This window comes from Buteo buteo, chromosome 6 (assembly GCF_964188355.1).
Source record: "Buteo buteo chromosome 6, bButBut1.hap1.1, whole genome shotgun sequence".
Taxonomy (NCBI): domain Eukaryota; kingdom Metazoa; phylum Chordata; class Aves; order Accipitriformes; family Accipitridae; genus Buteo; species Buteo buteo.
The window spans coordinates 14,109,602-14,132,083 of NC_134176.1; the positions used below are offsets into that span (position 1 = coordinate 14,109,602).

Below are 22,482 nucleotides of genomic sequence, written 5' to 3' on the forward strand. Positions count from 1 at the left end.
TTGCAACTGCATGGACTGCCCGACTAATTTGCTTTTTTAGTCACCTTGAGCACTCCTGAGCAGGAAGTGACAGAAGGGTGTCACCATGTTCGTGTCGTCTTTGGCTTCTCCACCGATACTGTCAACAAGCCAAAACGTTTGAGCCAATTAAAGGTTTAGGCTGAGATACTGATGCATCTGCTCTCTGAACAATTCATTCCTTATACAAATATGTAATAACCTTAACTTGGATTAACAGTCCATTAACTGGGTAGGGCCCTGCAACTTTATGGGACAACACCAACCTTGTGCTGGAGCAATGGTGAAGAAACCATTGTACTTGCAGAGAACTGACCTATAAAAGCAAAAAGTGGTTAAACTCCTGCTCTGGGGAAAGCTGCTCACCTTTATACCATATTCCTTCCACTCAACCTGCTTTGGACCTTTAAGCATTCAAGGGTTTACTTTTCAACCACTTCAGGGGAAAAAAAAAATAAATCAAAGAAGCCTCCTAGAGCTTTCTAGCAGTCCAATGGCAGGGTTTGGGGTTTGGGGGTTGGTGTTTTTTAACTTGTATCATTTCATATAATTCATATCATTTGTATCATTTCATATCAAATCATTCACTCTTGTGCTACCAAGAAATCTTAAATAGTTAAACTAGACTAAAGTAAGAGGTGATAGTATTACCACGGTTTGGAGGCAAAAATTAGTGCTGAAAAATATTTACAATTCACATTTCCAAGGCTGCTTTTTTGCCCCTTTTAACTTCCAACTGTGCTAGGCGTTTTTAAGGGTAAGAGAGTGTGGAGGGAGCTAGAGAACATATTGAAACAGAATGAAACCAAACTGTCTTCCAGCTGTGGAGCTGGTCCAAATGGGATATTGTCAGCGGAAGGACTAATGATAGGGATAGTGAACACTGAAGACAGACAGTGGGTCAGGTATGGGCTTGCAAAAGAGCATAGTGGGAACAAAAGCAGCACTTTAATTTTGGGTTGTGTGTGTGGAGAAACATCACTGTGTAGCATGTGTAACTCCTCTCCCTGTGAATCAGAGAGGTTAGCAAGGTTACCTTAGTTTTAAGGTTAGCAAGTCCTTGGCCTGGCTTTGTTACCGAGGGAGCAGTGTGATTTCCTGCTACTTCAGCGGAGATGGTACTGGACCTGGGAAATGGTTCCGCAGAATCTCAGCAGTGAAGCGTGACCCAGCCAAGGGCGGGATGCTACCGGGACAGCTCACACAGGTTTGTCAGGGCGCCAAGGAAATGCGTGTCAGGCGTTGGTCATCTTCACCGCCGTCCCAGCTCTTCCACCCTGGGAGGAGCTCACGTGACTGGGCTTTGCCCTAAGTCACATTCTGCTTAGGGCTGTAGCGCTGGATTTACGGCGTTTGGACTACCCTTGCTTTCCAAAAGCCCTGTCTGGAAGCGCCCGGGAACCAGCCAGCAGCGCCAGTGATCCCCCCGCGCTCCGAGGCCATCCCAGGAGGGGATGGCTGTGGTGGCTGCGCTGAGCCCCGGTGGGCCCCAGGGTGGTGGCAGCAGCTCGACGGCGACCCTGCTGCCCTGCGAACCGCTGCCCACCCCGCTCCCCTCGCCAGGCTGCCTTCGTGCCCCCTACAGCAAGGCGGCCCTCCGTCTCCTGCCCCCGGGCACCCCCTCTCCCCCGGCCCCTCCTTGCGCACCCCAGAGGGGCTCTGCAGCTCCCCCAGCTCCCCGCACACCCGAGCGGAGCCGCGCAGCTCCCCCCGTCCCGTCCCACGCAGACCCGCGGCTCCCCCCGCGGCCGCCCCGCCGGGGCCCGCCGGAGGCGAGAGGCGGGCGGAGGCAGGAGGCGGGCGGGGCCGCCCCTCCGCCGGGCGCGGAGCTATAAGGGCAGCGCGGAGCGGCGCGGAGCGCAGCGGGAGCCATGGGGAACCGTGTCACGCGCGAGGACTTCGAGTGGGTCTACACGGAGCAGCCCCACACGCAGCGCAGGAAGGAGATCCTGGGTACGTCGAGGCGATCGGAAAGAAGCGGCCGCCGTCGGGGAGGGCGGGCGGGCTCGGAGCGCTCGCCTGGACGGGGAGGGGCGGGCGGAGCGGGGCTTCCGCGCCGGGTCCGCCGATGTCGGTGCCGAGAGCGGCTCGGGGCACCGGCCGGGCTGCGGTAGAGCGGGGACTGCGGCCCGGCGGGCGGTTTTCCCCGGGGGGTTGCTGCCCCCCCCCCCGAGCCTCCCGGCGCAGGCTCGCCTTCTTGGAGGCAGCGGAGAGGCACGGCGGGGCCGCCGGCGGCCGAACGGAGCCCTGCTGCGCCCAGCTGGGTCCCAGGGGAGGTGACGTTGCGGGGCGATCCACCGCACCGGCGGCCAGGGCAGCGTCCGACGTCCGCCCCGCACCGGGCTGGCGGCAGCGGCGGGGGGGGACCGGGCGGGACGGGCGGGGGGCGGCCGCGCTCCCGGGTCTGCACGGGGCGGGGGGTGGCTGGGAGTCCGCCTGCAGGCACGTTTTCCCGGCGTCTTGGTAGTGCGATAAAATAAATGAGGATGTGGGTGAGGGTTTGCGGGAGAACCACAGAAAGTCCCCGCTGCTTGTCAGGGACCGGGTACGGTCTTGAATGTACAGCCGGCGTTTACCTGCGTACACGAGTGTCTTGGGTTGGGAGGTTTTTGCTTTTGGTTTGGGGGGTTGGGTTTTTCCGAAGATGATAGTTTCTGAGAAGAACTAAAAGTTCAGAGTCGTTGCAGAATATTGTTGCGTATCTCCTGAGAATATATTTTCAACATTTTATTAATAAAGAAGAATTTTTTTTCCTGTTTTTCTTTGGGTTGTTCGGTTGCGTTTTTTTCTTCCCTCTAATGAGTAGGATAAAGTTGTTAAAGATCTTTTATGAAGGAAGGCACTGGAGCTTGTGGCTGAGGTGCTGCACTGGGTCTATGATATTGGGGTGTAGTTTCTTAACTCCTCCACAAACTAACAGATTAATCCAGGATTAATCTAAATTACAAAAACATTTCTGGTATAGCTGTGGTGGTGGAATATCCTGGTCCAGGTTTGAATTATATTCAGGAAAATAATAATTATTTTGCTATGTAATCATGATAGAGAGTCAAATGCTGTCATTATAGAAAATGATGCTTCTTAGTGTCATGCTACTACTCATCCTTTCAGTCAAGGGGACTATGTTTTGGTGAGCTACGGGTAGGAGTGTGTGTGGTGGGTCTCTCCCCTTGCTAATCTCTTGCTTTCCTGATCTTGCTATAGAGTGGAGACTGCAAACCATGATGGACGTTGTATTCTAAGGAGGTACTGGAGTGGTTGGACTGCCTTACCCTTGCTGCAGCGAACTCTTTTTAGGACTTTTCAACTGCATACTTGCAGAGGTTTTGCCCCCACTCTCTTTGGGTTCAGAACAAGCAATTGGAATCAAGGTCCATCTCCTTCCTCCCAGCTCCCCCTGCCCCAGCTGTGGGAGCAGAAGGAAGGGCATAGAGAAATACAACATGGAAAGAGAGACGTGGAAGTTGTGGGCACAACAATCTGTGTCCGTGTCTGATGAGGCAGAACGGATCATGAAACTAGTGTCATGAATACCAAAATATTACCAAAAGTTATTGAAACTATTGTGGTATCCCAGATGATATTGTATAATGATCACCACTGTATTATTCAAAGCCTGAGGGTCAGCAAACCCCTGGTATCTAGAGTATGTACTTACCAAAGTGTCTAATGTCTATTGAGCTGGAGTGCACTGTAAGAATCTCACATACGTGTGAACAAATATCTGTAAATATCCATGTATTTTACGTTTTTGTATATAGCAATGCCTTGGGGACAGCATTCCATACTGGTAAAGGGAGCGTTTTCCTCCCAATAGGTTAATGATTTAGTTGCTAAGCACTGGAACTTGATTGTTTTCTGCTTAGGCTGCAGCTTTTTGAAATGTTGGTCTCTCTCAGGCACGACTACCTGGATTTAAGTGCAAATTGAAATTATCCATTAGGAAAAAAAAAATATGGGCAAACTGTCAAACACATAAGCAGTTTCTTTCTACGTAAGTGGTGTTTCCTTGGGCTGTTGCCCCAATATGTTCCTATAGAGCAACTGTCACAAAGTTGTATGTCCTGACTTGAAAGTTAGTAGCCCAGGTGTCTGTAAGACTTTTGTAGTCAGTGACAATATGTCTGAATGATAACTCGGCGAGTCCAATCCCCCTACCATGAGCAGGGACATATTTCACTAGCTCAGGTTGCTCAAAGCCCTGTCTAACCTGACTTTGGACACTTCCAGGGATGGGGCATCCACAACTTCTCTGGGCAACTGGTTCCAGTTGAGCAGCAGAGCTATGAACTGTGTGTATCAACTGGGCTGACTGGAAGCTGGCTTATGGCAGGACACTGTTGCACTAGATGAACCTACTAGGGATGTGATTCCTAATGGCTATAATTATACCAGCAAATAGACAGGCATTTTGTGCAAGGGAGGGATGATACTTTCTCTCTTACTTCTTTGTAGTATCTTGCTCTCAGACTCTAGGTATTAAAATGTAGCTTGTGCTTGGTACTGTCTAGGTGCCAACTGCTTCTAAGTTACCGTGGAGATCTCTTGCCAAGCTGGCACTTCGACCCTGATCACATTATTTGTGTTCCTGAACACGTTATTCACGCCCTTCAGTTTATGAAATTGAATTGTTTCATTGCTGATCTCTCACCCTCTTGTTTATGAAAAGCCTGTTACTGCCTTGTGTCAGGACTGAGATTTGTGTAATGCTGCAGTGAGCTGTGTTAGGGAAAGACCTGGCTAAAAACTAGCCTGATGGGACAGTTTTTTCATCTGGATCTGCTTAGCCTTGCTGTATAGTTATACAAATGCTATTAGAGGGAGAAATAATGTAGGGTGTAATGTAAAGGGGATGTCTACTTCTAGTAGAAATAAGATTTCTACTTCAGTGGCAGTAAGGGTCTGTTGGATTGAAACCCTTGGAGAGCTATGGTCTCGCACAGTGGGAAGTGTTGGTGTTTTTTCATTCTTGAGAGAAGATGAAAAAATCATTGCTCAATTGCTGGTAACACCATAAGCACACAACGAATGGTCATTTCACCTGCAAACAGTTTTCCAAATACAAGTAATGAGCAATTTGTTGTGGGATGGAAAGAATGAGATCTTATTTGTGCTGCGGGTCGGATCTAACTTTGTAAAATTACTGTAGGTTTGTGAGAAAACGTCTTGCCTCACAGGATCCTTAGGGAAGCACTTGTTTGCTGCTGAAGATGAGGGCTGAATCAGTGTTGCTCAGGGTAGGCTAGGAGTGTCTGAATATGATCTAACATCCAAGAATAATTAATTATAATATAGTTGGTTCTTTGGCAAGTTATTTTGGAGTGGAGATGGTGCAAGTGTTTTATATGTGCTTTATCCTATAGAAAGACTGAGACGTTAGCCTGGGGGGGAGGGAGGGGGCAGGGGCAGGGTGAAGGTAGAACAGAATAAAAGAACCAAAATCCATTTTATTTTAGCATTTAGCCTATTAGAGTATAATAGCTTCCAGCTCTGCTTGCTTATTTAGAGATTAGTCTGCTATTTCTTCCAGCTGACTCTTCTGTTGCCTATTTAAACCTCACATTTATGAAAATTCTGATAAATTGTACCTGCTGAAATGTGCAAGATGTGTATCTCCTTAGCTTAAATCAAAGCTCTGAATTACACATGCTTCTGGCAAAGAAACTATGAGTTTGTTTCCCCTTTATGCTGCGGTATGTGGGCACAGTGCTGCCACTGATGTGCATGTTCTCTGATGAGCGCATTCAGAATAGCTGCGATCTCAGTGCTCACGCCAATTCCCTGTGGGGATCACCTATAAAATAAATCACATGAACAGAAAGCCACTGGTTTAGGAGCTTGTGCTGAAAAAGTATTAAGTGCAACTGAAGGCTTCAGTTTACTCCATGTTGCAGCTTTTTTTCAGAGGGAGTCGGAAGCCCTCTTTCTAGCATTCCTACATCCCTTTTCTCTGAACCAGCTAATAAACAAGCATAAATAAACAGGTCATAGCTGCTGTCGTAGTGATGTGCTGACATCATCCATCTCTGTCCACACCAGCAATGTGCCACTACTGTGGTGCTTTGCCTCTGGTGGCCGCTTCTGGGTGACCTGGCTCCCTTGGACCAGCTAGCACAAACCAATTTAGGAGCTTGTGGGTGGCAAACACAACATTAAGACCCTTTTCTTTCCACAATGGATATATAAAACTTCAGTGTAGTTAGCTGGGCCATAAAGGTTTCTTATTAGTTTGCATACTGGAGGGGGCAGGAGGCTGTGCAAAGCCAGAAGGTTTTGTCATGTATGTTGTCCTCTGTGTGTGTCCTACTTGTGTCCTGGCTCATGTGTGGTTTGAATTAATCACAGAATGGTTTGGGTTGGAAAGGACCTTTAAAGGTCAACTAGTCCAACTCCCCTGCAATGAGCAGGGACATCTTCAGCTAGATCAGATTGCTCAGACCACATCCAACCTGACCTTGAATGTTTCCAGGGATGGGGCATCTACCACCTCTCCGGGTGACCTGTGCCAGTGTTTCACCACCCTTATATTTATTCCTTATATCTAGCCTGAATCTACCCTCTTTTAGTTTAAAACCATTACCCCTTGTCCTATCGCAACAGACCCTACTAAAAGGTCTGTTCCCATCTTTCTTATAAGCCCCCTTTAAGTATTTAAAGGCTGCAATAAGGTTTCCCTGGCGCCTTCTCTTCTCCAGGCTGAACAACCCCAACTCTCTCAGCCTTTCTTCACGGAAGAGGTGTTCCACCGCTCTGATCATTTTTATGTCCCTCCTCTGGACCTGCTCCAGCAGGTCCATGTCTTTCCTGTGCTGAGGGCTCAAGTGTGCTGTGCTGTTTATGAGCATGTTCATGAGCTGAGCTGCTAAAAGGCAAAACACTATCATGTCAGCAAACAGACTTCTTTCGGGTGTTTTTTTTTTTTTGGTACAAATACAGCTCCAGCATAGGGCACGGGGTACTGAAGCTAACATCCTGTGCCTGGTGTCTCTTATTTGTTCTGGCAGGGACTCATAGTTGATAGAACATAGTCCGGGACAGCAGCATCACAGACTTTTTTTTTTTTCCCCGCCCTTTCTCTTTAACAGGCCTTCTGAAAGTTTTATACTGATATTATCTCCACTTTGACTATACCTGTATGCTGCACTTGTGGTCAAAATAAAAGAAGATGAAGAAATTCAATTTCTTCTTTTGTTACTACTAGCTTCTCCTGGATGTGGGCAGGGCTGCTGCCCCTTTAAACCTCTGTCGCCCCTGAGTTTGTGGACAGCTCCTGCTCTTGCCCACATCCAAATCCCATGTATGCCAAAATGTGCAGGTGCTAAGTATGTGATGTCACATCAATGAGAAACTGTGTCTGGTGCCATCACTGTGGTCTAACTGGGGCTCTCCTGAGTCATCTCAGGAACATTGTCAGTGGGAATAGAGGATGAATGAGGGTTTAGAACAAGATATTTGCTGTCTCCTGAGGAGGAGGAACACCAGGACCTAGCGACTGACGGCTTCTCCAGGAACAATTACTCCAGCCCTAACTGAGGATCACTGTAGGGCTATGGTGAGTGCTCCTGGATCTCCAGAGAAGAACATCAGGGCAAAAAAAAGTGTAGTCAGAGTAATTTGCCAGTAGCATTTCAGAGTGAGGCATGCGTCTAGAAAGGTGACTGATGCTTGCACACACCACTGGAGTGATCTCCGTGAAACATTAATTCAGTAAATGAGTTGTTTCAGAATCGTGAACGCTTCTGAAAATATACTTGCAGCATTTGTTCTCTCTTGACTGCTGTTCTTTCATCCACACTGTTGTACAAGTGGGAAATGCTGTCTTTCATCGTCGTGGTACAGATTTCAGCTGCGCTGAGGTAATGGTATAGAGACCATGGAGCTGGCTGGGCAGAATTATTAACTACATCTACCCACTGTACTAAAGTGCCTGCACTGCTTTTGCAGTGTGCTGACCTTGGAGACAGAAAAGTCATGCTTCTGCACTGCTGTACATCTACACCAGTATCCCCACACTCCAAATGCCAGTACATTGGCTCAGTCTGGACAACTAGAAGCAGTGCATGTGGATAAGCTGTCTGCTGGGCTGAGCTAACAGACTTTCTCAATAACCTGGAGGCTGGAGAATGTGCTGTGGAGACATCAGAGTAGCTGGAACCATCCTGGTCCCGTTGTACTCTAAAGGGCAAATCCTGGTCCCATGTGGTCACATAAGGGAGGGGTGGAGACAAGACGTTATCTAGAAGGGCTGAATGATGGTTTGTTTTCTTTTTCTTCTGTTCTTGTGCCCCCTCCATACCATGATTGTGCATAACAAAGAGTTCAGTATAGATTACATTTTATGCCCATTGTCATGTATTAGTCCTGACCCAGTGCTTGTTGGGAAGCAATGGACTCTGGCCATATAGAAGCTCATCATTTTTATAATGGAAAAGTGCTCAGGAAGACCAAAATGGAAGCAAATCAGGAAAGAGCAGCATGATGAAAATCTCCACTCAGATGCCTCATAGTGTGAAACTCTAACAGTCTCAAGAGTGGAGAGTAGGTGTCTTTATTGTGTGGTTGCCACAAGTCTGATAGTCCTTTATGGCTCCTGGTTCAGCACTGCACAGTAGCCCTGTCTCTGATTCTCTGTCACCTTTGGGACGTGCAGATGGCTGATGTCTGGTTTGCACAGCGCCTACGGACACTTGTCACAGCAGCCTTACAGGGTTGTCCAGGTTTTTCAACTGTAAGTGCTCTATCTTGCCTTACTAGTATTCCTTCAGCTAACTGCAAGGCATGAACACGAGGGAAAAATGAGATACATGTTTATGTTGTTCCATCTTTGCATCAGCATGTTATATATAAACTTCTGTCATCAGGATCGCTTAATCTGAGATTAAGTGTGTCTCACTGAAAAGTGCTTAGCCTCAAGTTTTGAAAGGGTCAGCATTCAACCTTTTGTATGTGAAGCGCTCCTGAACCAAACAGTCTCTGACAGGCTACTGTGCCAGCGAGGCTTTTAGTCTCCAGTGAGCCTAGCAGTCCCACCTGTCAGCCTCCCTGAGGTTTCTACATGCCATGGAAATGGGAAGGGTTTATCAGTATTAATGATAAACAGACACAGTATTGTGGTTTAACTAGTATGCAAAGATTTCCTGGTGGAGAGGAGTTAATCATGTGTTGAATTTAATATTAAACCCTAGCAAGTTACTTAATAGCTGTCACCTGCGACAAATGCGATCTACCTGCATTGCTGCTTGCAGACACTGTTGCTGCCAGTTGGCAGTTACTACTCTGAAACCTCTTAAATGTAATCTGCAATCCTTGTTAGCTGCCACAAAAAGAAATAGGTCGAAAACTTTCATTGTTCTCAAACTACAGTATAAAGCATCTCTTAGTCATTTTCCCATCACATTAAAACTTTTTTTCTTGGTCAAAGTGGCCTCAATTTGACCAGGCTGAGGAACAGATTTGGTTGTTTTACATTTTTTCATCTCTTCTGTTGACTGCAGTAACTTATCTCTACCAACTGCATGACTGAAAATTTGAATTGGCTTGATTTATTAAAGGGTTTTCTGGGTTTTGGACAGAAGCAGGACATTAAGCTACATAAAATTGTATTTCTGTAACAGATTTTCTGACCAGGTCATTATATCAAGTTATACTTTAGAGTGGATATCCCAGCACTTTGTGTAAAAAAATTTTGGTACCTGTGTAGATACCAGAGAATGATTTCGAGCATGTTAGCATCTCTAGTGTGAAAACCATGATTTCAAAACCTGTGAAAACAAGGACAAAACCAAAACAGCAAAACAAACCCCCCAGGCTTTTCAGAGATTTTTATCAAAAATTTTGGCTGACTTCAGAAAGACACGAGCTTTTACTAGAACTTCCCCACCACTTAGAAAATCTCTCTCTTGTCTGAATACTCCTGTCCTGGTTTCAGCTGGAATAAAGCTAATTTTCTTCTTAGTAGCTGGTATAGTGCTGTGTTTTGGATTTAGGAAGCGAATAATGTTGATAACACACTGATGTTTTAGTTGTTGCTGAGCACTGTTTATACTAAGCCAAGGACTTTTCAGTGTTTCAAACTTCCCTGCCAGCAGAGGCTGGGAGTGCACAAGAAACTGGGAGGGAATGCAGCAAGGACAGCTGACCCAAATGAGCCAAAGGGATATTCCATACCATGTGATGTCATGCCCAGTATATAAACTGGGGGGAGTTGGCTGGGGGAGCACTGCAGCTCAGGGATTGGCTGGGCATCCATCAGCAAGTGGTGAGCAATTGTATTGTGCGTCACTTGTATATTCTATTATTATTATTAGTAGTATTTTCCCTTCTTTTTCTGTCCTGTCAAACTGTCTTTATATCAACCCATGAGTTTTAATTCCCCCCCCCCCCAATTCTCTCCCCCATCCCACCTGGGTGGGGGGGAGTGAGTGAGCAGCTGTGTGGTGCTTAGTTGCCAGCTGGGGTTAAACCATGACATCTCCTCGTGGTGATTTTTGCCCCTTCATCCTCACAAGAGGAAGAATCGAGAATATCTCTTTTCTCGTCATCTTTCACAGCACTTGTCTGATCTTTATTGTCTCTAACCTCTCTCAAGCTGGGCTGAAGTTGGCCAACAGGCTCAAAAGTTGTTGGAAGGGTTGCAGGGCATGACCACATCAACCTGCTTCTTTAAGTAGTGCTTCATCTCTCTAAGCTTCTGCAGACTTCTCAGGGTTCACTTCTATAAAAACCTTCTCTGCGTCCTGCACTTAGTACCTGCTGCTGCTTGTAAGGTCAAATGAAGTTACGTGTATTGTCTCCAGCTTTTGTTTATAGTGTATACAGCTGCATGGTTGCAAATCATTATAATCTGATTTTATTGCATTGGTATTATACTGTGACAGTCAGATGATATTTACTTTTATATTCATAAAATGGGCCTATTAAACTTACAGGGACATGCTGTGTAACCTCAGGGTTCAGAATGAGTGACTTGTCCTACAGTCTTATCTGTGTAAGCTGTAATTATTGAGAAATGCAGAGTATGAGTTAAAGGAGGGAGGCCAGTAGGTGGGTAAAAGCCATAAAGCAGTGAAAAAATTCATGTGCAAGTTAATACTGGAAGTGACAAGTGTGAGTTCGTAAAGAAGAGACCTGAAGCAATGAACAGCACCTAGAAGATAAGCTGTACTTCTGTGTATTTTCTTTTTCTTAAAAGGACAAATGAATGGCCAGTAGAACCAAAGATCAGCAAGCTGGTCCTGGCCTAACACAAGTCAGACCTGGCAAGCTTAGCCCATGTTTCTCTGGTGCTGTATTGCGGTATTTGTGAGGCTGCATGTAGCTGTTGTGTGATTATCTATGTGACTTTCATGCCTGGTTTTGGTATGTGACTTGGAAACAGGCTAATTAATGGGAATAGAGAAAAAATTTCTGTGTCTTACAAATTCCTGATAATATTGCTGACTTTCTTGTAATGTTGTGCAAAGAGTTGTACATGTTGTAAGCACTGGTGAACACTCAAATACTTAGGAATTTTTTTTAATGCTACATTTGTCATCTAACCACAGAGCAAAACCTGGCAAGCCTGTTGCTCAGCCCTCTTTCCTCTGCTAGTAAGTCTGAAGCAACAGTGTGAAAAGGGCTACAAAGAAGGCAGCTGCATCCCTTTTGTGGAAAATAGCATCTGGACTCAGCAAAATAAAAATGGAAATTAAAAACTCAAGAGAAGGTGCTTCTTAGAGCTTAAATCTGGTGGGTTTTGGCATACTAATACTCATCATTGTGAAGCACTACTCGTTGTTGTGAAGGCACATGATGCCACATATTGACCATCAGGGTAATTTTTTTTTTTTTATGTCTGTATATCTCTCTATATGTCAATCACAATTGGACATGTTGCTGGAAGTGAGAATGGAACCTGTACCTTAGTAAAGCTCTCTCTGTAGTGGCAACCGTACTTTGGAATTGCCATTTTCTAAAAGTAGGGCCTCAAACATAGGGTGATAAAAATAGAGTCCCAGTGGTGATTATGTTTACTTAACTGTGATCTAATGAGATTTTTCTCTGCATTTTTCTCTTTAGCAAAATATCCAGAGATCAAGACTCTGATGGGACCAGATCCACATTTAAAGTGGATTGTATCTGGAATGGTTTTCATGCAGTTTCTAGCATGCTACCTGGTGAAAGACTTATCTTGGAAATGGATTTTCTTCTGGGCTTATGGTTTTGGGGGTTGCATCAACCATTCACTGACCCTAGCCATCCATGATATTTCACACAACGTCGCCTTTGGGAATAAGCAGGCCAAGTGGAACCGATGGTTTGCAGTCTTTGCCAACTTGCCGATTGGCATCCCTTATTCTGCCTCCTTCAAGAAATACCACATTGACCATCATCGGTACCTTGGTGGGGATAGCCTGGATGTGGACATTCCCACAGACTTTGAGGGTTGGTTTTTCTGTACACCACTTCGGAAACTGCTTTGGCTTTTCCTCCAGCCGCTGTTCTATAGTCTGAGACCACTGTATGTGAACCCCAAAGCAATTACACGGATGGAAATTTTTAACGCTCTCATCCAGTTTTCTATAGACCTTATAATTTACTACCTTTGGGGGCTCAAACCTATTATTTACTTAATAGCAGGTACGATTCTTTGCATGGGTGTACATCCCATTTCTGGGCACTTCATAGCAGAACACTACATGTTCTTAAAAGGGTATGAGACATACTCTTATTATGGACCTCTGAACTGGCTCACCTTTAATGTAGGCTACCACATGGAGCATCACGACTTCCCCAGCATTCCCGGATGCAGATTGCCAATGGTAAGTATGGCATGAGCATGAGTGAATTGGATTTTTATAAAAGCTGCTAAACTGTCTCAAAGAAATCACTCCAAATCATAGCAACGGATCAATTTTAAAAAGAAAAAAAAAAGAAGAAAAAAAGAAAGCTTTTTGGATTTGTTTTGAATTCTTTCATTTTAAGCGGGAGATTGAGAGAAATGGCTGCCAAGCTGCTGTAATATTTAGTTTATTTGATGGAAACAAGAACATCTGATCCTCAGAGGCCTTGAGGAAAACTTTTTGCATGATAAAATCCTCCAACAATGCTCTAAGTTTCTCCGTTTCCTTCCCTCAGCCACTAGGTTTTGTCTCTTTGAAAGTTTAAAGGCCCATCTAAAGTGAGCCAGGTGGCAGTTACTACTTGGAATTTGTTTAATGATCAATCTGCTAACTATATTGCTTGATTAACATCAAACAAAAGTCTTTCTATTTTTGAGGTGACATAAGTATTGGGGCATGTTCCAGCCTGACACAAATAGCACTAGAAAATAAAGCCCCACTCTACATGACTTGTTTTAGCTCTGCTGCCCCACCCACAGAAACTGAGGATACCTGATCTGTCATTGGGAAAGTGCTGTGGCTTTCCTCTTTTGAAAGTCAAGCTCCTTTTTGTTTACGTTTTATCAGTTGTGGGAATCAAATTTGCAAAGCCCAGGTGTCTAGGAATGGTTTTCAATTTCCCTCCAGCTATGTAGCTGCTCTCCTGGGTTTTAATACAAGGGTTCCTCAGCAGGTGCTCACGGCGTTAGGGGTACGTGACTTCGAAGTACTTACTCTTACATACAAATCCTCTGGCATAGTAGGAAGGAAACATCTTCTGTCTCTGGTCTGATGCAAAGTTGGCGGCTACTACTGCAACATCCTCATGAGGTGGAGGTAGAGCTGAGGAATCTGAGGTTCAGGAGCTGTGACCTCCCCACTACTGCATAACACGCGCAACTTTCACAGTGGTATATCCAGGCAAAGCCTGCTTTATGAGTTAATGTTGTTCATCACAGAAATGCTGTCTAAGAGGAGGCTCAAAACAAGAGGAGAGTTTCTTGTGGTGTAGAAGAGCGTGGAGAGCCTCTACCTAGCCTGCAGTTGTGTTTTAACACACCTCCTTTACTGCTGAAGTTCTGTCCGGGAGAAGCTGGCCGTTCCTGGTGGGTTCAGAGCCGCTGGTAAAGCAGCCCACGTTCGCAGGTGAAGTTCTCCTGTCAGGCACTCCCATTGCCGATACACCCGATAGCTCAGCTGGGAAGTGCATGAGTTTAGTTTTAGTTTCAAATGTTCAAACTTGTTAGATAGGCTTAGATACTTAGATTACTGAAATGTAAATAGAAGAAGAGAAGGAGGTTAGCTCTGTATCTTACACAAGGGAGGCGAGTGACTAATTGAACTTGCTGGGACTGTTGCTCCAGACCTGATTGAGACCTGAAAAGCTCTTCCCCACCCACACCACAAATAGTTCAGCCCAATTCCTCGAGGCAGTGCAGCAGCTGGAAGTGTCTGCCCTCCTGTGTAAAGAGGATAGAGTTATTAGTTGAATTTCATGGGCTTGTGTTCATGTGTTTCTAGCTCTTGGGTAACTGAGACTTGCACTGCAGGTGGAGGAGATATGAGGCTTGTCAATCGTTGTTGCCTGACAGAACTCTACAGAAAACTTTGAGTCTTTGACGAGTGATCAATTACAAGTGAAAATCTATTAGGAAGTGAAAATCCTTTGGCAAAACCATTACTGTAGAAAATCCCTTGTCCATTAAAACAAGTTGTTTATTCTTTTCTGCAAATTGAGAATAAAAATTCTCTGCCTCTTTGGTGGAAGGAGATAAGGGGACAGATCCTCTCCGGATAGCTTTAAAGTTTGAATTTCATAACAGGTAGCGATAGAAACCTCCCCTCACTCTCCTCTGCTTAACCTCCCAGCAAATTCTTCACTCGGCAAAGGTCTAGTTTCTTCAGATCTAGTCTCTTGGGCACTTGAACTTCTAATAGTTGAATTGTGTAATATAGATGACCTCTTGGTATAGCTATTTTTATTTTTAATTATTGGCAAGTAGAAAGTGGAATATAGATCTTTATTTGGTTTCTGCATGATTGAGAGCAGGGCAGAGCAGGGGATAAGTAGGATCAGAGAATAACTGGATCTTAATCTTGAAAAGTAGCTGGCTCTTCCACTTGCTTATCAGAAAAGTGAATTCAGCTTTTTCCTTTGTTACAGGTGTGTCTTTCAGAATGTTCAAAGTAATGTGTTTGCCACTGGAAAGACCTTTACCCTAGAAGTGTGACAGATTTGAAAGAGGAAGAATCAGGCTGTGCTGTAAGCTTATAGGTACTAAAGATGAGTGACATGAGTGTGCAGTAAGAATTTGTCCCACTAGTATAATGAGAGATTACACAAGAGACCATGAAATTTAACATTATAATGAAGGACCTGCTCTAAAAAAAAACCCCTATAGACTTAGGACTAGATTAGTCTTTGCATGAAGCCTTAGAACTATAAAATTGTTTACCAAATGAGTAAAAAGATCCATCCTTCATTATCTGAAGGATTGAATATACTTATGGAGAGAGGGGACGGGAGGAGGAACCCAGTACTCTTCCTACAAACTGCAATAAGAACTGCAGCATTACCAGAGGCAAACTAGTTACTCATTAAGCTTGTGGGAAAAGGAAAAGACATGGTATGAAACCAGATTTATTAGACAGACAAGACTGGAAAACATGGTAGATGTGCTGGTGTTGAATTGCAGATTTTATTAACCCTGTGATGGCTAGGAGGACTAGCTTGAGTGCTCCCCCCGTCAAGGACTATAGAGGGAACTTCCATAATATGCCTTCCAGCATTCTAAACATAATTTTCCAGCTTCTTATCATAAGGATCTCTAGCTTCTGTATAGCCCTAGGACAAAGGGTCTAAAACAGCCATGGTGAAATATTGGGTTGCATTTTACTCTTGCGCCTATCAAATACAATGGAGTAGGATTGGGGTCCTGTTGCTGTGCTCTACAAGCACAAAACCAGAAGCAAAGTTTCAGTCTAAAAGATGTGATTTCTTACCTACCACCTTGAGCTACTTGAAGAAAAGCCTCAATATACCAGGTGCCAAGTGCCTAATAAGCTTCTTGCAGACTTTGCAATCTCTTGTTATCCTTCCATGATAACTTCTATTCACAAACTAGCAATGAGTTAAGACACTTGAGATCTGTAAGGAGGAAGGGGGGGAGGAATTGAAGCAAATGGACAATCTCCAATGGAATATGGAGAGCTTGAGGGGGAAATCAGGCACAGGATTTAGGAATACTTCATCACAGTGCCATCCTCTTTGAGACGATCTATGATCTGGCTGCAAAACTTGCTACCTGGAAACTGCCATCCGCAGGTTTTGTACTGCACCCAGCATGCAACATGGAGGATGACTCTTCCAGCCTCAAACATACTTAACAGATGTAGTTTAATGTTGCATTTAAAAGGGAATCTGCATTAAAACCCCATTACTTTCTGCCCTCCCTCCCCCGCCCCGATTTTCTGGTAGGAGGAGATAATTTTGTTTTACATATGGAGATGCTGAAAGAAATTACAATAGATGAGCTGGTTTTGTCAGGGAAACTTTTGCGTAGATCCATTGTAAAAGAGAAGCCACTTTTAAAATTCTTGCCTGCCATGTGATAGCAAAATGGGAACATGCACCTAAGAAACCTCCTTGTCTTTTCCATAAGAAAACTGTTCAGAAGGCCTCCCTCTAACTGCATTCATTAAATTTTCCCTTTTCCCCCTTCCTTTGTCACAAATATTTTATTGCAGTTCACCTTCTCCTCTCCATTGTTTCTGTACATCTCATACAGTTGTCCTGCCCAGAGCACAGGGAACTTGCCAGTGGGACGAGTGCTGCCTGCCCTCCTGCACGAGGTGCCTCTGGGCACAAAGCCAAGCAGAGCAAAGACCTGCTGTGTGTAGGTGTGAGTCACTGTCCTGCAGCTGATCTAGGGTAACACACTCCAGTGCGAGCCCCTTGGCATCTCTTGTGGTTTCCATACCGACCTTCTCATTCAGAATGAGCTGCCACCGTAATCTGCAGGAACGTGCTAGATGGATATGCTTGGTGAACAAGCAACTCCTCCACCGCCTGATGCTGGCCAGCAGCTTGCCAGCCATGACTGGGCTGCCTGCTTCCAGAATATGGTGTGTATGATCTTCTTCAAAATTCACTGCTGGCTATTTTGATAAATCATCTTAATTATCAAATAATACTTGTATTCTGGGTGCCTATTTTAAATCTGTAATACAACCACAGAATATGCGTGTGGAATATATTTAAGTGCAAGTTTCCAGACCTGTATGTTCTGTCCACCTGAGCTCTTCAGCACTATGCCCAGGCTACATTGCTGCTCTTGTTTGCTGAAAGTGCGGAAACTATTGGGTTGAACATAGACAGACTGTTTATTGGCCTCTTCTCTAGACCATTTTTTCCTACTTCATCACTGGGGTCCTTTTTAGTTAGCCTTTGGTGCCAGAGGGCACAGCCGCTGCCTGAGATGTTCCTAGGAGCTGAATTGGTTTCTGTGAATCTCCAGCCCTCCGCTTCCATGTGCAAGGGGCAATACAGAAAGACTTTCCGAAGCCCTCAGTGGTCAGAGTCTAACATGATCAAGAGCTCTGCAGAATAATGTGACTAGCTGAGGAAACATGTCTGGTTCAGTCCATTGTTTCTGTGGGCAAGAAATATATGGGGGTTCTGGAGAGGAGGGGAATGGTAGGCTTGCCATATGAACTTTGCTAGTAGAGATGAGGGCTGAATTACTGTTCCGAGTCAAAATTCAGGCAGAACTTCTAAAATGGAGGTAGGAACGAAGGTCTGTAAGCAGCACTGTGCTAGGGAATGACCAAATCAGAGCTGGAGTGAAGCTTTTGGGGCTGGGTATCTGAGACCCTCTTTGTGTTTGCATAAGGCCTCATTAGTGGCTTTCATTCAAGGGAGTCAAGGGAGCTTACTATCTAAATAGTCCTCCCTCTCATCCTCTGGCTATTTCAGTTCACCCAGCTGGGAAAAGGGAGGATACAAAACCCAGATTAGATTATTTCTGACTGTGGTGGTTACAGAAGGAGCACAGTGAACTAAATTTGCTTCTCGAGAGATCTTACCCGGTGCCTGGAAATCACCCTTCTTCCAGTCGTTAAATACCTCTAAGGGGAAATGCTGATATTGTCTGAATCCCATTGAAAATGAACAACATTTGAAGTACAGACCAACACTTCAAAGCAGGATATAAGGAATTATTAGGAAGTCAGAGGTATTCAGTGAAAGGCAGAATACAATCAGACCTGAACTGAATCTTCCACCTCCAATGCAGCACTACCATGCCATGAGCAGAAGGAACATATAGGGGCTGAGGTACAGAGGTAAAAGATCTTAATGAAACTTGTAAGTTACCCAACCTACCTCACAGGGAAGTATCTGTAAGGAAGCTGAATTAACGAGGAAACTAGGAGGGAGCTGTACTGGTTTATAATGTAACTTTTGCTGGGATTCTTACCTTTTCACAGTCAAAATGCTGTGTTAAGTTTCCACCATTACACCTTGGATGCTGATGAGATCCTCCTCCCAGATGGCAATTTCTGTGTAACCCTTTTGCTCTTCACTGGAAGTCCGTGCTGTGCTCAGCATAGCTGGCTTTAGAATTCTGCAGGGATTTTAAAGAGAGAAGTCAAGCTGTCCAGCAAGACAACCTACTCTAGAATAGAGCTTTGTTTGTCTAGGAGGTGGGGCTGTAATAAAACCATGCCCAAGCAGTTTATGTACAAGGGAACAATAGTTAACAGACTCTGCTGCTTCATAAGTGTGCTCAAAAAGCAGAGAATCTAGCTGGAGCAGGGACTACTGATAACCTGGGAATCCTGGGAATCCCCATAGTCCCCTGAACCTGCCAGATCTGAAACCTCTTTGTCCTCCGGTTCTGGCCTTACTCCCACTACAAGCACTACCCGCAATGATGCACAGTGCTTCTCTGATGGCAACAGTCTTAAGACTTGGGGATTTGTAACAGGGATGAAATTGTATTAGACTTGTGATCTAATAATGAATCTTGCAGCATTTTTAACAGCAGACTGAGGAGAACGGACCACCCCTGCAATTTCCTCTGCCTGCTGGAGGAAGCCGTCTCGCAGATTTGTATCACAGTAGCAGAATGGAGGAAAGAAAATGAAGTGTAGGCAAGGCTGTGTCTGGCATTTTCTCAATTGGTATTTCTCTCCTACACGGAACCCTCAGCAGATGAGTATTACGAGTAGCAAACAGGGCTTTAAATACAGCGTGTTGGAGTCTTGGCAATGTATAAGGTGGATTAGTCATCTCATTGTGGAGATCCCCCCACCTCCAAAATGAGAGAAAATAGTTCTGACTGAAGGCAGCGATCCATCATCTTTCAAATTCTGACATTGTGAGGCAAAACTTACATCAGAAATCTGCTAAGAAGTATCTAACTGTATTTATTTAAGTACATCTCATTTGGCTGAACTTCAGAAGCTCACAAGCAATAACAAGTAACTTCAGGTTATGGCTGTGCTATCAGATCTGAATGTGAAGACTGAAACACACCCGAGCCTGTGCAGCTAAACAGCTCGTTCTCTCTCTTCTTCTTCCAGGTGAAAAAGATTGCAGCAGAATATTACGATAACCTCCCACATCACCAGTCCTGGATTCGAGTTCTGTGGGACTTTGTGTTTGATGACGCTATTGGTCCTTATTCAAGGGTTAAGAGACTATGCAAGCTGGCAAAAGAAAGCTAACGGACTAGCTCTGCCTGCTGCATTGGTGTTTTGTTTGTTCATTTGAATGACTGGAGTTTTCTGCAGAAGTAGAAGGATGTTTGTGTGTGCTGAATTAGCGTCGGTGCATGCTCCTTAGACCAAGAGGATGAATGTGAAAATGAAGCAATTGGATGCACTATTTTAGACTATTGATACTTTTTAATAAAGGATATTTGTGTATGTAACCCTGAGAAACTAGATTAGAGTAAGCTATGATTATATGAACCTTTGGTCTAGGCTTAGAATTAACTTCCTGGGCCACGTGTGCCTAAGTCTGCAATGGAGAATGCTTGGTGCATGCATGTGTGTAGTTCAGGACTGGTTTCTCTTCATGCCAGATTAGGTGTAGATGCTCTGCGTGCACAGGACTGTGGAAGCAGGGAGGACTGGCACGCAGTAGTAAATGATACTTTCTGGAGAACACAAGGGTGCCTTTAGCTCAATGTCTTATCTAATACCTTCTGATAATTGCTGGTAGCAGAGGTTTTATATATGCAACGGAATATGTGTATATTTTTGTACATTTGTATCATTATTTTAGCAGCTGCTGTTTGACCTTTATTCAAGGGCTTTGTCTAAACCTTTTCTGAATGCATTTCTATTCTTAGGATCTAATACTCAGTGTAGCTAACTGTCAGAGCTGAACTGTGGCGTGGAGAAACCCTTCCTTTAGTCTTCATCTTGCTGCCTGATCAGCAGCATGGATGTGCTCCTGGAGGAACTGGGTGGTCTCTTCTCACTCACCTTTTCAACAGTATTCATGTTTCTCATCCTTTTCCTCACTGTAAGTTCTTCAGGGAATTACATTAAAATTACAGAATTTTAATTGCTGCTTGCCAAGGTTGTTAATATTCCTGATCACTTTTCTTGATCTTCTCTATATTATACCCCTTTCTGTGAATAGGAGTTGGGAGTATGTGTCAGTGAAGACATGGGGACCTTATAGTGATATTAGTTCCTAACAGCTTTCAGAAAAATTGTAACTTTTTTCCTCTGTCATTCAAGGGGCACCAACTTGACATTTATGAAGCACATGATACTCTGGCTATATAGAAGTTGCCACTGATGGCATTAAGGGGATATACCTGGAACATGGATCTGGGGTTGCTTCACTCCCTATGTGTCTGTCTTTGTGCTATTGACATTAACTTTCATCTGTCATTTCTACCCGCTGAACAGTTAAATCTTCCTGCCTGTCCTCGCCATCTATAAACTTCTGGCTATCCTCAATAATTCCGTATCATCAAAAAACTTAATCACCATGCCTTTCTCCAAGCAGAATGGTATTTTGGGAGTCAGGAGTTCAGATGCCATCTAATAACTTCCCTCCACCCTGGAAAGCTGACAACTTACTTCTGTCCTTACTAAGTGGTTAATAGAGAGATCTATAAAGGTCCTCTTATACTCTAACCCTCTGACAGTTTAACTTTTTTGTTTTCTTCTGGAAATCCATGTCTGTAACAAAGAAAAGGATTATTGTACATTCTCGCTGGTCCCTCCAAGTATGTTATTAGACCTTGGAAGCCTGATTTCCTCAATAAACACAGTTTCATTCCTTCTTCCTACAGTGCTGGATCCAGTGAGTCAGTCTGTCCATTCGCTAGCCTGGCACACCAGGTAGCTGAGCTAGCCTGCTGCAACTTGGGTTCCTCCTCCTCCATTTCCCCTTCCTCCGTTTTTCTCATCTGATTTTGGCAGTTGTGTAAATACCCAGGTTTGTTCAGCAATGCGAGATCCTTTGTGATGCAGGGGCTGAATACCAGTTTATTCACAGATACTGTTTCGGTATGTGGGTTGTGCTTCTGGAAAAGAAGAGGAAGAATGAGAATTCTTCTGACATTTCAGACTTCACTGGTTCTTCAGTGAAAAACATACTTAAGTTCTCCCAAAGGAAGAGCTTTGGTGTGGGAACCTCCATGAACTTCTTTATATCAGTGCTCATGTCAGCGAGCTTCAGTGTTTTGTTAATTTACTTCAGTGCTGCTGGCACTCCACAATCTCATACTCAACTTCCCGTGTCCTTAGCAAGCTGTTCCTCAACTCTCCTGGCCAACTTAGCAAGTTAATATCAAAACCATAATAAAGATTATGCTGCCTTCCTCAATCTGACTATTGTCCTTCTCCTCTATGGTGGGTGACCTTTCTATAGTTCCCTTACTCAGCTGTTCCATGATGCAGTTACCTATGTGGTCTATAGATTACTAGCCTAGCCTGACACAGAGGCTGTGGTATAAACAGAGGGTAACCAAAATTGGCAACCGCTTCTTATCCTGCCTCCCACCAGTATTTCCATCATGGTCCCAGCTTGCTTCGCCTGGCCAGCCCTGCCCCGCAGCCCTCCTGCTCTGCACTCTTCATCTCAGCGGGGATTTGAAGGGGCTGGAAGCCTGGTGCCTGCAGATGTGCGGTGCAAGCTGAGTTTCAGCGCGTGTGGGTGCTGCTGGAGAAGGCTGTGATCCTGTCCTTTCCATGGGTGCTGCTGGAGAAGGCTGTGATCCTGTCCTTTCCATGGGTGCTGCTGGAGAAGGCTGTGATCCTGTCCTTTCCATGGGCGCTTGTCCTTGCCGCTACCAGTAATGTTGGCAGAAGGGTTCTTTTTTGTAACCATGGGGCATATGGGTCTGGGTTAAAAGTACATTAGGGCTATATATAGTTTTACTCTCTTCGCTTAAAAATTAATTGAGATCTCCTTTACCATGTGACAAGAGGAGATAGGAGGAACAAGTAGCTGTATGATTGGTCAGAGTGAGGGTTAATGCCCCCTTTGATTTCTGCTATGTAAAATGCCTGTGGCCTGCCCTGTTGCAGCGGCTCAACAAGCCCAGCACGAAGGGACACCCTTCTCTGCCGAGGC

General features: G+C 44.8%; 1 protein-coding gene across 1 annotated transcript; it reads left to right on the forward strand.

Annotated features, from left to right (window-relative positions):
• The first annotated feature begins 1,883 nt into the window (after nt 1-1,883).
• On the forward strand, nt 1,884-21,996 carry DEGS2 (delta 4-desaturase, sphingolipid 2). Its single transcript, XM_075029851.1, has 3 exons — nt 1,884-1,971; nt 12,076-12,818; nt 19,464-21,996. Exons 1-3 carry the CDS (start codon nt 1,890-1,892, stop codon nt 19,605-19,607), a joined length of 969 nt encoding a protein of 322 aa, XP_074885952.1. The 5' UTR covers nt 1,884-1,889; the 3' UTR covers nt 19,608-21,996.
• Nucleotides 21,997-22,482: the final 486 nt, after the last annotated feature.